General features: G+C 46.2%; 1 protein-coding gene across 1 annotated transcript in view; it reads right to left on the bottom strand.

Moving 5' to 3' along the window:
• Positions 1 to 10,604, bottom strand: part of RAPGEF1 (Rap guanine nucleotide exchange factor 1) — a 113,064-nt gene extending 102,460 nt beyond the window's left edge. Inside the window, exon 1 of the mRNA XM_073905584.1 lies at positions 10,192 to 10,604. Coding sequence (XP_073761685.1) covers positions 10,192 to 10,255 — 64 coding nt within the window. The 5' untranslated portion in view covers positions 10,256 to 10,604. The remainder of the gene's footprint in view (positions 1 to 10,191) is intronic.
• Between the last annotated feature and the right edge of the window lie 3,230 nt (positions 10,605 to 13,834).

Below are 13,834 nucleotides of genomic sequence, written 5' to 3'. Positions count from 1 at the left end.
CTGACCCTGGGCCTCAAGAGGCCTCGTGCACCTCCCTCCTAGGAAACCTGCCGGGTGCCAGGTGAGTGACCCAGCCTAGCCTGCCGGAAACGAGCTCTCCCAGAGCTGACGGCAGACCCAGGAGGAACCCCAGCCTAAACCACCATCTGCAGAAGCCTGAACTACATAATTAGTTGTTGTTTTTACTCACTAAATACTGGCGGGATGTGTTAGTGCTGACCACCTGCAGGAGCAGTGCTTGATAAAAAGTAGCCATGACAGGTATGACACTCTCTTGTCTAGCAATTCCCCCCCCAATCCATCAGTCTTTCCTTCTCTACTGGGTCTTTCCTGCCAGCATTAAACATGCCATTATTCTTCCCTTTTTAAAAAGCTTTCCCTTGGGGGCGCCTGGGTGGCTCACTTGGTGAAGCATCTGCCTTCGGCTCAGGTCATGATCCCAGGGTCCTGGGATGGAGCCCTGCATCGGGCTCCTTGCTCTCTCCCTCTGCCCCGCCCCCTGCTCGTGCTCTCATTCTCTGTTTCAAATAAATAAATAAAATCTTAAAAAAAAAAAAAAGCTTTCCCTTGGCCCCACTATGTTTGACAACCACCACCTTGCCTTGGCTCCCTCTTGCAGCAAAACCCCTCAGAGAATCGGCCATGCTGTATCTAATTCTCCTCTGCCCGTTCTCCTCTAAGCCTCCCTGCTCCCAACCATGCACTGAAGCCTCATGTCAAGGTCCCCAGGGACCACCACGGTCCATCTCAGCCCTCATGTGATTTGACTCTACTCAGCATGACCTGTCCCCCATGCTCCATCCTCCCTCTCAAACTTCCTGCCCTTGGCTCCTGGGCCTCCACAGGCCCCAGCGTTCCCTCCTACCTTACCCGAGGGTGTTTCTCATCTCCTCGCCCTCCTAATGCTGGAGTGCTCCAGGGCTCTCCAGTCCATGGCCCCTTCTCTTCTCTTACTTACTTCCTTGGTAATCTCATCCAGTTTCACAGCTTTAAATACCATCTTTCGGTCAAAGACTCAAAGCCTAGGCTTTTCTGAACTCCAGATGCTTAACACTCGACTGCTTAACAGCCATCTTCCTTTTCTTTTTTTTTAGTTCTCTAAAAGACATCCTAAACTCAACTCAAACTCATCCCAAACTGTTCTACACACAGCTCCTGGTCTCCGCCCCCAGACCCCATCTGCTCCATTGGCGCTCCTGTGTTCGTAACACGCGCAACGCTCAGGCCTGCAGCAAGTCCCACCCTGCGTGATCTGCCACTCCCTGACCTCGTCTCTTACCACTCTCTCTGAGGCAACTCTACTCCAGCTGCGCCGGACTATGGTCTTCCTCAGGCCCTCTGCACCTGCTACGCCTTCTCCTAGAGTGTTCCTGCTCAGCTGCAGCTTCCACTCTTACTGCTGAGCAACTCCCACCCCTCGCCTCCATCCTCCTAAACGGACAACCACTCCCGCAGCCCTGGACTGCCTATCCCCTTCCCTGCCTTCTCTATACAATGCCTACCATCCAACAGACTGTATATTTACTTGTTTATATACACTATAAAATCCAGAGGGCAGTGAGGTCTCGCTTTTTAATTAGGCATTCCCCTGCGTCTAAAACAGTGTCTGACACAGGCCCCATTCAAGAAATACTTGCTGAGTGAATGAACATCCAACAATCAATGAATGAATTGACTATAGAAAATGGAGTTGTTTTTAGTACAGTGTCCCATTTAATGGTAAAGGAAGCCTACTTAAGGCGTTTATATTCCATAGCGCCAGGTTCTTCAAACCTCTGTCATCTATCTTCTCATCCCTGTAGTGATGAGGACGACTATTTTTATCAATAAAGACCTGAATGTGTGTGTGGAAGACCAGAAGCCAGAAGTCTCAGCTAAGTAATCCAGATTATAAAAATGAGACAGCTGGAAGATGATATTTAAGTCTGCTTCTGGCCTGAAAGTTCAAAGATTTTTTTTTTTTTTTGGTAACCGATGAATGACCAGTTTCAGAGCTCCAGAGTCATAATGACGACAGCAGAGGGCACCCAGATGGAAAATGACCCCGTAGAGGAGGGACTGGCAAACTTCTGCCGGTAGCCTGAAACCCACCAGCCTCCTGGTTGTTGGTGCGGGTTGCTTGTTTACAGCCTGCGAAGTAAAGAATGGTTTCCACACTTGGAGATGGTTTCATTTTTTGCTGCTTATGTAAGTACCTACGTAATTGTCTTGATTGTGCCTCCTGGCCCTGCAAGGTTGACAATAGTCACTATCTGGCACTTTACGAAACTGACCCGTCCCTGACCTCGATGACCACCCCCCCCCAGCTGTGGTCCACAAAGTCTCCACAAACAGCCATCTGTTATTTCAGCATGAAGTGACTTCTGAAATCAAGTGCGCTAGAAGCACTTGCCAAAATGTAATTAGATATAAAGTGGCCCCTGGCCACTGCTGTGATCTAAGGTAATGATAACACCCTCCCCGCAGCTGGAAAAGTAGTCGAACACGGAAACGTATTGTACGCATGTTCCCAGGGTGAAGCATAGCCTAAAGCCAAAGGCTAGGGATAGATATTGTTCTAAATTTGGAAATATCTGATGACAAAGCGAAGTTTCCTTCCCTTTTCTTACCCCACCCAAAACAACACCCCACATTTCTCACGAGAAAAATTCCTCACACTTATGTTTCCATTTCCTACATCTGATCTTTCACTTAACAAAAAACCGATTTATGGAAGTCCATTATGAATACAGATCTTTTAGGACCACACCTGGCATACAGGAAGCCGTCAGTGTTACTGTAACATTATATCCCAACATATTACTATTGGATTACTATTACATGTTATTGTATCATGTTGTATGCCATCTATATGATATAGTAATGTATCATATGTACAATGGACTGAACATGTTATTATATTCTATAGCATGAAAATATATGATAGGCAAAATATACACAATCATAATACACACAATATGTTGTGCTGTTCTGTATCTTTATTACACACATTATCACACTGCTGGTATACTACTATCCTAACACAGGAGGTACAAGCCACAAACTAGCCGCAGGACTTGAGACAAGTTACCTCATTTCTCTAAGCTTCAATTTCTTCACTGGTTAAACTAGGGAATCATTTTATTTATTTTTTTTAAAGATTTTATTTATTTGAGAGAGAGAATGAGAGAGAGAGAAAGAGAGAGCATGAGAGGGGGTTGGGATGCGGGACTCGATCCCGGGACTCCAGGATCATGACCTGAGCCGAAGGCAGTTGCTTAACCAACAGCCACCCAGGCGCCCACTAGGGAATCATTTTAGAAACTTTTTTTATCATTCTCTTCTAGCTCAAGGCATCTGTGATTCCATTAGCATGGTAAATAAACGCTGCTTCAAAAACTCTTTTTCTCCCACCCTATTTATGGTCACATCCAACCATGGCTTAGAGCCTCGCCGATGAACAGGCTTAGACATCACCTTCGTCCACTATATTTACTCTAACACCCCTGATGCCTGCATTCGTTGATTCAAACCACCTTGGCAACATGCCGTTTAATAGCAGTATGCCGATTTTAACAACTGAGTTGGTGGCCCATCATATGCAAGCAGTTGGGAGAAAATGGTAGGGGAGTAAGCCCTACAGAAGCTGAAAGGAAAAGGAGCCGGGTCATTAGTCACACTGCCTAACGGTCATCATTACACTAACGATGTGAACAACTTTTGTGGGCTCACTCTGTCCCTTTCACATGAGTTAACTGAATTATTTAATACTCACTGCTCCCTGGGAGGCAGGAGACAAAAGGTTGTGATGGTAAATGGCTATACTTGAATAAAATCTCATGCCTCTTTTCTATGAAATTCAGCACTTGAATGAGGATGAGCCAAGTCCCATGCAAAGGACTATGAGAGAAACAGAATCTTAAAACAAAACCAGATTCCTTTTTTTAAAAAAGATTTTATTTATTTACTTGACAGAGAGAGAGATAGTGAGAGCAGGAACATAAACAGAGGGAGAGGGAGAAGCAGGCTTCCCGCGGAGCAAGGAGCACAATGCAGGGCTCGATCTCAGGACCCTGGGATCATGACCTGAGCCGAAGGCAGACACTTAAGGACTGAGCCACCCAGGCGCCCCAAAAACCAGATTTTTTTTTTAAATTTTATTTATTTATTTGACAGAGAGAGACACAGTGAAAGAGGGAACACAAGCGGGGGGACTGGGAGAGGGAGAAGCAGGCTTCCCGTGGAGCAGGGAGCCCGATGCGGGGCTCGATTCCAGGACCCTGGGATCAATGACCTGAGCCGAAGGCAGAAGCTTAACGACTGAGCCACTCAGGCGCCCCCAAAACCCAGATTCTTAACATTGATAATGGGTTTTGAACTTCCCATGCCCGTCTCTGAGCCCCATGCCATTAGGTAACTCATCATTATGGCATTGTAAATATAAGTTGTTTTACAAGAGAAACAATTTCAAAATGATAATACTCAATGCTGATGTGCTTTGGCTAACAGATAAACTGATCACTCATGAAGATGTTGACAGATACATCCCTTAGAGCCTTCACACTATTCCTACATTCCTGGCTTGGAAATTTTACACTGGGGTCTTACCCTAAGGAAATTATGCAACAGAATCACAAATATATATGAATGAAGCTACTTATCATTGCCTCGCTTATAACAGCAAAAAGGGGAAATAATTTCAAAAGCAGCAGGTAGATGATTTAATAAGTTATGGAATATTGACATAATGGAAATATTAGTCATTACAGCAGTAGCTATGAAGACCACACAGAAGCATGAAATTAAAAAATGACTTGCACATGATCACAACTCTGAAAAATACGCATGCATGTGCAGCAGCTCTGGAAAAGATTCATAGTAACAGCTAACTCTTCTGCTCACTCACGATGTTTCAGGCCCTTTAGATTCAGACGCTCAACATGCATTTTTTTTGCATCTGCCCATTTTTTCTAACCTTTAATAAAGTACCATCTTTTCAATTAAAAGGAAATTCCTCTGATTTAACCTAAAAATCACACCAATAATAAACATTTATGGCACACTTACTATGTGCCAGTTATTCTAAGCACTTTACAGGTACTATTTACAGATGAGAAAACTGAGGTCTGGAAGTTAACCCACTCACGCAAGATCAGCCAACTAGCAAGTGGAGGAGCAAATATTTGACCCTGGCATCCAGGCTCCAGAGTCCATGCTCTTAATCACAATGTCATTATGAAAAAAACATTTCAACATCACAGTACTCAGAACAGGAAAATGGACAGTCCTGATTAGTTTAATACCCTAGTTAAGTAGGAATAGTTCGATTACGGTGGGTCCTGCAATAACCATTTTCAAAGAACTTCAACGCCATAAAAATCCCCCCTGTGCCCACGGTGCTTGGCATAACTGATGCCTACTCCAGACACTGAACCCCTAGAGAGCTTACAGACAGGAATGGCAGTGGCCAGTGCAGATGGTCACTGACTCAGACCTCACAAGCACCTCTGCGATCAGCTGACGTGTGATCTCTTACACTGAGAGAAGGAAACAGGCAGAATTAGGCAAACTCACACGGTTAGTTGGGGCTGGAACAGAGCCAGGCCCATGATCCACATTCGTGGACGTATAGTAACAAGAATTACTATCATTCATTAAGTGCTTGCTGTCCACTAAGGGCCGTATTATCTCATCTAATTCTCTCAACAGCCCTTCGAGGCAGACGTTCTTGTTAATAATCTCACTTAGAGACCAGGAAACAGGCTTGGAAACGTGAAGTCATGTGGCCCGCCTCACTCAGCTAGAAGGCACTGAGCTGGGTGGCCCGAGGGCAGCACCCAGCTGTTGCGCTTTCTGGTGTACTGGCTGAGAGGCCGACACCAGACACCACTGTGGCCCCAAAGCAATGGAAAAAAGGCCAGAAAATGGATGGTGGGAGGTGGGCCGGCCTCAGCTTTGGCCAGAAAAGCCATCAGTATTAATTACCTGGCACGCAGGCGTCCAGAGGCCCTGGATGCTTCTTCACTACCTAGCTTGCAGTGGCAAGTCTCAACACCACTGCTGACTGGAATCCAAACTATGCTGTCTTTGCCCCAGCAGAGGGACCAGGGAACGAGAGGAATTCATGAAAATCCGGACTCCCTACCCCCACCCCCACCCCAGCCAGCCAATCTCCTTCCCCCCAGTCAGCCCCCAGTCAGCCCTGGGGAAAGACACTTTTCCTCCCAGCTCTTCCACTGAGGGTGTTAATTTCATTCGCTCACGCCCAACTGTGTACAAACATGTAAATCATCAACATTTCCATTTACCAGGCTTGTATGGCCCCAAGCTGCTGGGATTTCTGAAGGAGATAACAATTCAATTTGCAATTACTGATGCAATTTTTAATTCCCCAGGAAACTTCTGCCTGTGTTATACTCCCAAGAGCCCAAAACGACCATTGTAAGCAACCCTTCAAATTAATTCTCAAGAAGAACCAATGAACAAGTCTTCTGAGAGGGCAGGATTATAGGTGTACTTCAGAGTTCAATTTAGCTCTAAATGGAAGGTTTCACCAGGTGTCTGGTTCAATGAATCAGCAACTAAACGTTCACTATGATTTAAGTGCTTTTTGTGAAGCAATCTTTTGCAAATGCAAACAATCATCAATAGGTTCACTCTTTGTAAATTCAGAATTGCTGTGGAATAGAGGAAGATGTACCTATTTTCAACCCCCGTGTCTCCTCTTTGAGCCGAGAAAGACAAAGAATGAACATTTCCAGGTCCACGTAACCACCATACACCTGCCAGCACTGGTAGCTAGCATTTACTGAGCACCTACTACACACCAGGAACCAGGCTCCCCCGTTCGTACCTCATTTATACCCGTGGTAACACAGACAGCCAGGGAGCATGTTTTGTCACCGAGGGCACTCACGAAGGGCACCAGGTAACAAGCAACGATCATGACAGACAGCCCTCAGGCGGTTTACAATCAGGTAGTATATAAACAGATCAATAAAAAAATACCTGCGGTGAGGGCTATAAGGAAATCACACAGGAAAACACAGTCATTTGGAAAAGCCGTGGGAGGTGGGCGCAGTGAGGGAATGAGGTGATCTGGGATTACAAAACCCAAGTGTTCAAGGTCTGACGGCAAGTGTGGGGCAGAGCTCTGGCTGGCTGGACTCCCAGGATCACACTGGAAGCCACTGCCTTCTCCTACCTCCCGTTCTTTTCTTTCTTTCTTTCTTCCTTTCTTTTTTGGCATGGGGGCCTGCTAGAACTCACTCTGCTATTACAGATGACTCACATCTATCAACCACTGCAAGCACCCGGTACTGTAAAACCAAAAAGAGCAGTACTGCTTTCTCCTTATGTTTTGGGTTCTGAGAGCTATGAGAAAAACAAGAATAAGAAAGAGCATAATGTGAGTCCCCTCAAAGGGTGCACACTGCACACTGTTTAAAATCATTACAGAGACATTTCTCTGCCAGGTATAAAATGCTCCTTAGGGGGACGGCCGGCAGAGGTGGTACGATTTACGTTTTTTAACTAGTATTCTGTCACTTTAATTTTTCAACTTTCCAGGCGCACAACCTGGAAACAGAAATGTAAATGACCTAAAGCGCAGATAACGATTTCCTTTAAATTTCCTTTCGGAATGTATTCTGGGCTTGACCTTCCTAATCACAAATATCTGACTCTGGTTAAAGTCTGTATTCCCAGGAGCCCCTGCCACTACAGGGCAACAGACAGGATGGAGAAGTCAGGGGCAGCCTGGGCTGTTCATACCAAATGCACACAAAGATGTGTTTCCTGTTCACTTGCCCCAAAAGCAGACACTGACACCATGTTGTTTTGCCTTGGAGCCTGGAGTCATCAGTCACACGCTGAGATTTCACAGTCATGTTGAGTGTGGACTATGGAAAATGTACTCAGATCAGGGTCACTCACAGTGGTGTCTGGGGTTCACTAAATCTGGTTCCTAAATACTGCTCTAAAATCCTATTTCCAAAACATCAACAACCCTTAAAGACAGAGACAACTATGAAAGACCACTGCACACCCTTGCTACTTTGAGTCCTTGGCAGGGCTTCACGGGACTCTGGATTAGGGAGACAAACTGCTATCCCAGGGTCTAATCTGCACAAACAAACAAACAAACAAACGAACAGATCCTGACACTGGCCAAGACATACTCCTGGTCAACGGGATCCATGCAGACTTAGAAATCAGGGCAGGGAGCTGCTCCTTCTTTTACCCCAACTTACTGTGGACCCTGCAATGCCTGCTGTCACTCACCGTGCTCCCACAACTCCTCTGCTGCAACTACTGAACACAAATGCACAAACTGCAGAATAAAACACAGAGGCTGGCTTTAATTTTTTCTGTAAACTCAGCGGCTTCCAGTGGAAATTTCAAGAAGTTTTAACTCATACATTTTTCTATGGAAAACCAGAGACTATCTGAAAGTAAATATATTAAATTCCTGTTATAATAAGTGGTGCTTCTGAGTTACCAGATTTTTATGACGATCTTCTTATTGGTGGCTAGAGATACCAGCCCACGTGGCACTGAGTACGAGTGCTGGATCCTGACCCACCTCCGTAAATAACCATGTCTGCTAAGATTCATTCTTCTGAAGGATACAGTACTACGATGCAACCAGCAACCATTTTTTTAATGGGTCCCCGCCATTAGTAAAAATACATTAAAGAAAGTATAACAGACCTCACAGATCCATTACCTGGAATCTAACATGTGTTAAACTTATCCTATTTTGCTTCTCTGTATGTATGTATGTATGCACACACTCATTCACCTGAACCATTTTGAAGTAAAATTACAAACAGTATAACCCTTCCCCCTAAATACTTCAGCATGACTATCCGAAGAAGGATATTCTCCTGCATGACTCATTACCACTATCAGACATAATAAAATTAGCAACAGTCCCCAGATATCATCTACTACCCAGTTCATATCAAATTTCCAGAACAGTCCCCCAAATGACTTTATCACTGTTTTGTTCAAACCAGGACCCAAAGACCGCTGGGGAATACTTGTCTCACGGTAACATGGGAGACAAAGAATGACTGATGGAAAGTCAGAGGCGCAGGAACTTGACATGAAATTAGCAGCCTACCTACTTTTCCCTTTTAAAAAGAAAAATAAACTACCCATAACCGGACCACAAAAAGACAACTGCTGTTAACACTTCCGTATGTTCTCTTCCAGGTTATATTTTCTGCGTAAACACACACCCGTATGTACAGTTGCAATCAAACTGTGTTGCTGCCGGTCAAGTGCTGGCTCTGCTTTTACAGGTGGCAAGTGGAGGTCTAAGAGCCAAGATGGGGAGTCCGGAAGGCCAAGGGCTGGCCTGCGGGGTTAATGACAGTGAAAAAGGCAGCCGGGTGCGGCTGGAAGGCCAAATTGCCCTGGGACACGGTTACATGGGCCCCCAGTTTCAAGCGTACCACGGCAGTACCTGTGGTCTCACTGGCTTCCTCCTGCCCAGAGCTGACACTAACACAAGCCCGAAGAGACACAGAGTGGATGTCGATGGATGCTGGCCGGCACCAGGGGCGTCTAGGATGGGTAAACGTGAGATTTCTTACAGAAAACACTCTGAATTCTTTGGAAGAAAGATGCTATATATTTAAAAGCTATTAATAACATTCTCTCACCAAACTGTTACAAAAGATTCAAACTCCTGGATATCAATTTTTTTAATTTTTTTTTTTTTTTTTAATTTGACAGAGAGAGACACAGTGAGAGAGGGAACACAAGTAGGGAGAGCGGGAGAGGGAGCAGGCTTCCCGCAGAACAGGGAGCCCGATGCAGGGCTCGATCCCAGGACCCTGGATCATGACCTGAGCCGAAGGCAGAAGCTCAACAACTGAGCTACCCAGGCGCCCCTGGATATCAAAATTTTTATTTGGGATATTTTTTAAAGCTTTAAATGTTCAATCAATGGACACATGCTGCACTGAACACAAACCTCAAGCCGAACTTCATTCTCAGCCAAGCTGTGATATCACATTGAGATACGAATCATTTTATTCCTTGGGAGAGCTGTCTGTTCATTTTCTTTAAACTATGCTGACCTGCAGAGCTTTCTGGTGTGGAAGGTGTTTCCCGAGCAGTTCTAGCTTTGGTTCTGAGCCAAAATATCCCAGTGCAAATCTCCCTCCTTCCTTCAGGAGACGAAGCCCAGGGCCTGCTTACCTTGCTTCCAGGGGCACAGACGGCTTCGTTTCCAGGACTTCTGTTTCTCAGCAGCATTGCCCATTCTAAAGTAAGGGGCTCACAGGGCCCTTCCAAGCCTAGGTGTCTTCACTGAACAGTGAGTAAGGACCGAGGCACCGGCTGAAAGGGGCTTCATCTCTCCCACATCCCAATCACCCAGCAGCAGCAAGCCCTGGCAAACCCTTCCAAGAAAAACCTGAATTCTGCTCAGAGCCGTCCTTGCCTCCTGCCTTTCAAACTCCCTTCACTCCCAGGGAGGAAGCTAGAAGAAAAGGCTTGTTATCGCCCTCCGGGTGGGTCTCCATCCCCATCCGTCCGTCCGTCTATATTAGGAAGCTCTTCCTTGGCCTTCCTTTGACACTCTATTACTCATCAGCACAGCAGCGGCCTCCAAGTGAACTGCATTTCCAAACACTTTCAATGCTGCCTTTCCTTGGGGGAGGAGTGGGGAATCAGGTGGTCAGAGAGCTGAAAGCTAGAAATGGACCAGTTTGGGGTGTGCCGTGAGAAACATTTTCCAAGCTGAGCTTTAGTGAGGAATTCTTAAGAACAGGCTATTCTATTTATCTTTACCTAGTACCCCCCAGAAAGTTTACATTTGAATCATTTGGGGAGGCCATGATTACTTGAGAAGCAGCTGAACCACAGGGTCCTCATTTCAATGCTGTTCTCTCAAGGCAATTTCTGGTTCATTTGTAGGGTTCATCAGTAAATCAACTGTTTCTAACTTGAGATGCATTTTCTCAAGAAAGCACTGTTAGGTTAGGTTAGGTTAGGTCAGGTTAGGTGGCAAGGGACCCATCTCCAGTCCGTACATTAGGGAGGCAACATGGGACTCTAACAGATGAGATGAATCAACAATGAAACGCTACCAGAAGTAGAATGCTCACCGCACGGCCAGTATGATGTGGTCCATGTTTTGCACTAATGCTTCAAGGATGCCGTGGACGTATGTACTGCGTAGCATCACACCCTACTTGGCCACATTTTATCAGTTACTCCTTGAGGTATCACTAGCACAAGCCCAAATCACTCATAGAAGGGCAAGGCCCACCAAACTCCTCCCCTGTTCCACAGATGGGACCAGGAGTGGATCAAGGCTACATAGCTGGAGAGACAGCTGGATCAAGCTCCATTTCTATCCCTGGCTAGGAAAGCCGCCACCCATTTCCTCATGACTGGAGAAGGTAGGAGAGCAGGGGGAAGGTGCTGGCCCTGGAGGGAAGCTGGCTTGATCTGAATCTCTGTGGGCATTTCCCAGCTGGGCAACTTTGGAACAAGAACTTAACCTCTCCTGGACCTGATTTTTTTCACTTATGCAACATGTGTAAAATCATGCTGCCTACTTCACAGGGCAGTTTAAAGGTTAAATATGATATTGAAGAAGTGCCTGGCACACAGCAGACACTCTTAAAGAACAGCTACTCTTGCTGTTTTTATTATTTTATTATCCGTAAACATCCAGCTCCAGATAAGTTAAAGAAAAATTATTTACCCTCACAAGGGATTTTTTTCCCCCCATATCACAGTAAGATCTGCTGCAATATTCTGGTAAACAACTCATTCCTTTAGTGCAAATAAAGCTTCATTTACAACATTTGTACCATCAGAATCACATTTCGATTGTGGAAAGTGACCTAAACCAGGGAGTATTGTAATACTGTGACGACCGAAGTTTTGAAAGAGACATTTTACGGAGAACCCTCCCCTCCATACAAGACACTACTGGATTCAGAAGGAACGTGAGTCAGGGAATCCAGCAGGGCACCGATCACTTCTTGAGGGAAATTAAGAGAGAAATCATGGGAAAAGCAAGTGATTGCTGTACTGTGCACATTCACCTCCCCCGGAGGCAAGGAGACAGAGACAGGTGCCCAACAGCTGACACGAGGCTTTGTACATGGACTTTGTGTGCTAGGAGGAAAGTCTGATGTTGGTCACTTCCCCTCTGGAGAAAAATACAACAATATGAGGAAGCGCCAAGCACTGTGGGAAGGCTCCAAGTGGGAGTTCCAGCTCAGTCTAGGACATAAACAAAGAGGAATGACCAGCCTGGAGGTCAGGCCCAACAGAGCACTAAGGCAGAAAGTCTGGGAGCCAGTCTTCTGAGCTCTCTAGGCCCCACTTTGAAGTGACTTCCCTGCTCAGCCCCGGAGGAACTCATCCAAGGCAAAAGCACATCTTGTGCTATGTGTCACAGGAAGCACCGACTGGTATTTTCTTACGACACACTCACATATTCAGAGATCGGTCACAGAATGTCACGGCCGGAGGGACCTCAGGGAGTTACCCAGCAAATACCAACACCGAGCGCAGGGAGAGCCAGATGTCATGTGCTAGGGCTCACTTAGTTACCACTGTGATCCGTGCTGAGAAGTTCAGGGTAAGAGAAACATGTCTAGCCGGGCAACCTAACCTAATCTGGGAGGTCAGGGAAGGGTGAGACTCAGAGGATGAGCAGGAGTTGACCAAGCAAAGGGGTGAAGAGTGTTTTGTGCAGGGCAGCATGTGCAAAGGCCCTGCTGTAGGTGGAGGTACATGAATGTGGGGAGGCAGAGCTGGGGCAGGGCCTTATAGGTCATCTCCTGAGCTTCAGGGGGTTCCTAAAGTGTTGGCCAAACCATGAGTGTTCAATCTGGGGGAAGAAAAGTCCATGGATTTCATCAAAGTCTCAAAGAGTCCCGAAGGTTAAGGGGCGCCTGGGTGGTAGAGCCGGTTAGGTGTGAGACTCTTGGTTTTGGCTCAGGTCGTGATCTCAGGGTCTTGAGATGGAGCCCTGCTTCGGGCTCTATGCTCAGCGGGAGTCTGCTTGGGATTCTCTCTTCCTCTCCCTCTGCCCTGCCCCCCCCGCCCCGCCCCCGCTCATGATCTCTGTCTCTCAAAAACAAAAACAGAAAGAGTTCCAAAGGTTAAGAAGCACAAAGTCAGTCCAACCCTCACATTCCAAAATGAGGAAACTGAGACCCACAGAGGGAGACATTTCCCCAAAGTTTCACAGACAGGCAGAGAGCCCAAATCACAGCCTCCCGGTCTGGTGTTTTTCCACATCTAGCCACTGCCTTATTTCTGGCAGGGGTGTGTCAACAACAACGAAGTACTAAACCTCACTGAATACTGATACTGTACCGAAACAAGGCTGCTTTGTTTCTGTTCGGGCAGGCCTAGAAGAGACCCTCCACAGAAATGAACTGTAAAGTCAGCCGCACCATCTTTCTTCGGGTCTAACCTAACCTGCAAAATACAGGGGATCAGAGCCTCTGGTTCCAAGGCATCCTCACGAGACGGCCATGTGGGTGCTGAGGACCTCAGTGAGGCCTGCTGGGTCACTATAGAGAGGGCCATCACAGCAGGCCCCTCACTGCTAAACCAGCACCCGGCCTTCTCAAGAAGCTGTTCATTTGTTGTTCTTCAAAGTCAGATTGGTCTGGGAATAAAATCTAGCCCACAGGACATGAAAGGAAGAAAGCCTACACCCCTAATTATATAATTCCACTGGGAAATGAGACAAACTATTTTTTTTAAGTGAACAATAGTCATTTTCCTCTCTGCCACTTATTTCATGATATTTAGAATACTCGGGAAAAGTCTAAATATGTGTGGGGAACACTTCTGAAACTTTTGA

This window comes from Callorhinus ursinus, unplaced genomic scaffold (assembly GCF_003265705.2).
Source record: "Callorhinus ursinus isolate GAN/ISIS: 27379988/994484 unplaced genomic scaffold, GSC_fseal_2.0 scaffold24, whole genome shotgun sequence".
In the NCBI taxonomy this organism is placed as follows: domain Eukaryota; kingdom Metazoa; phylum Chordata; class Mammalia; order Carnivora; family Otariidae; genus Callorhinus; species Callorhinus ursinus.
This window is presented reverse-complemented; position numbering and strand designations above follow the sequence as displayed.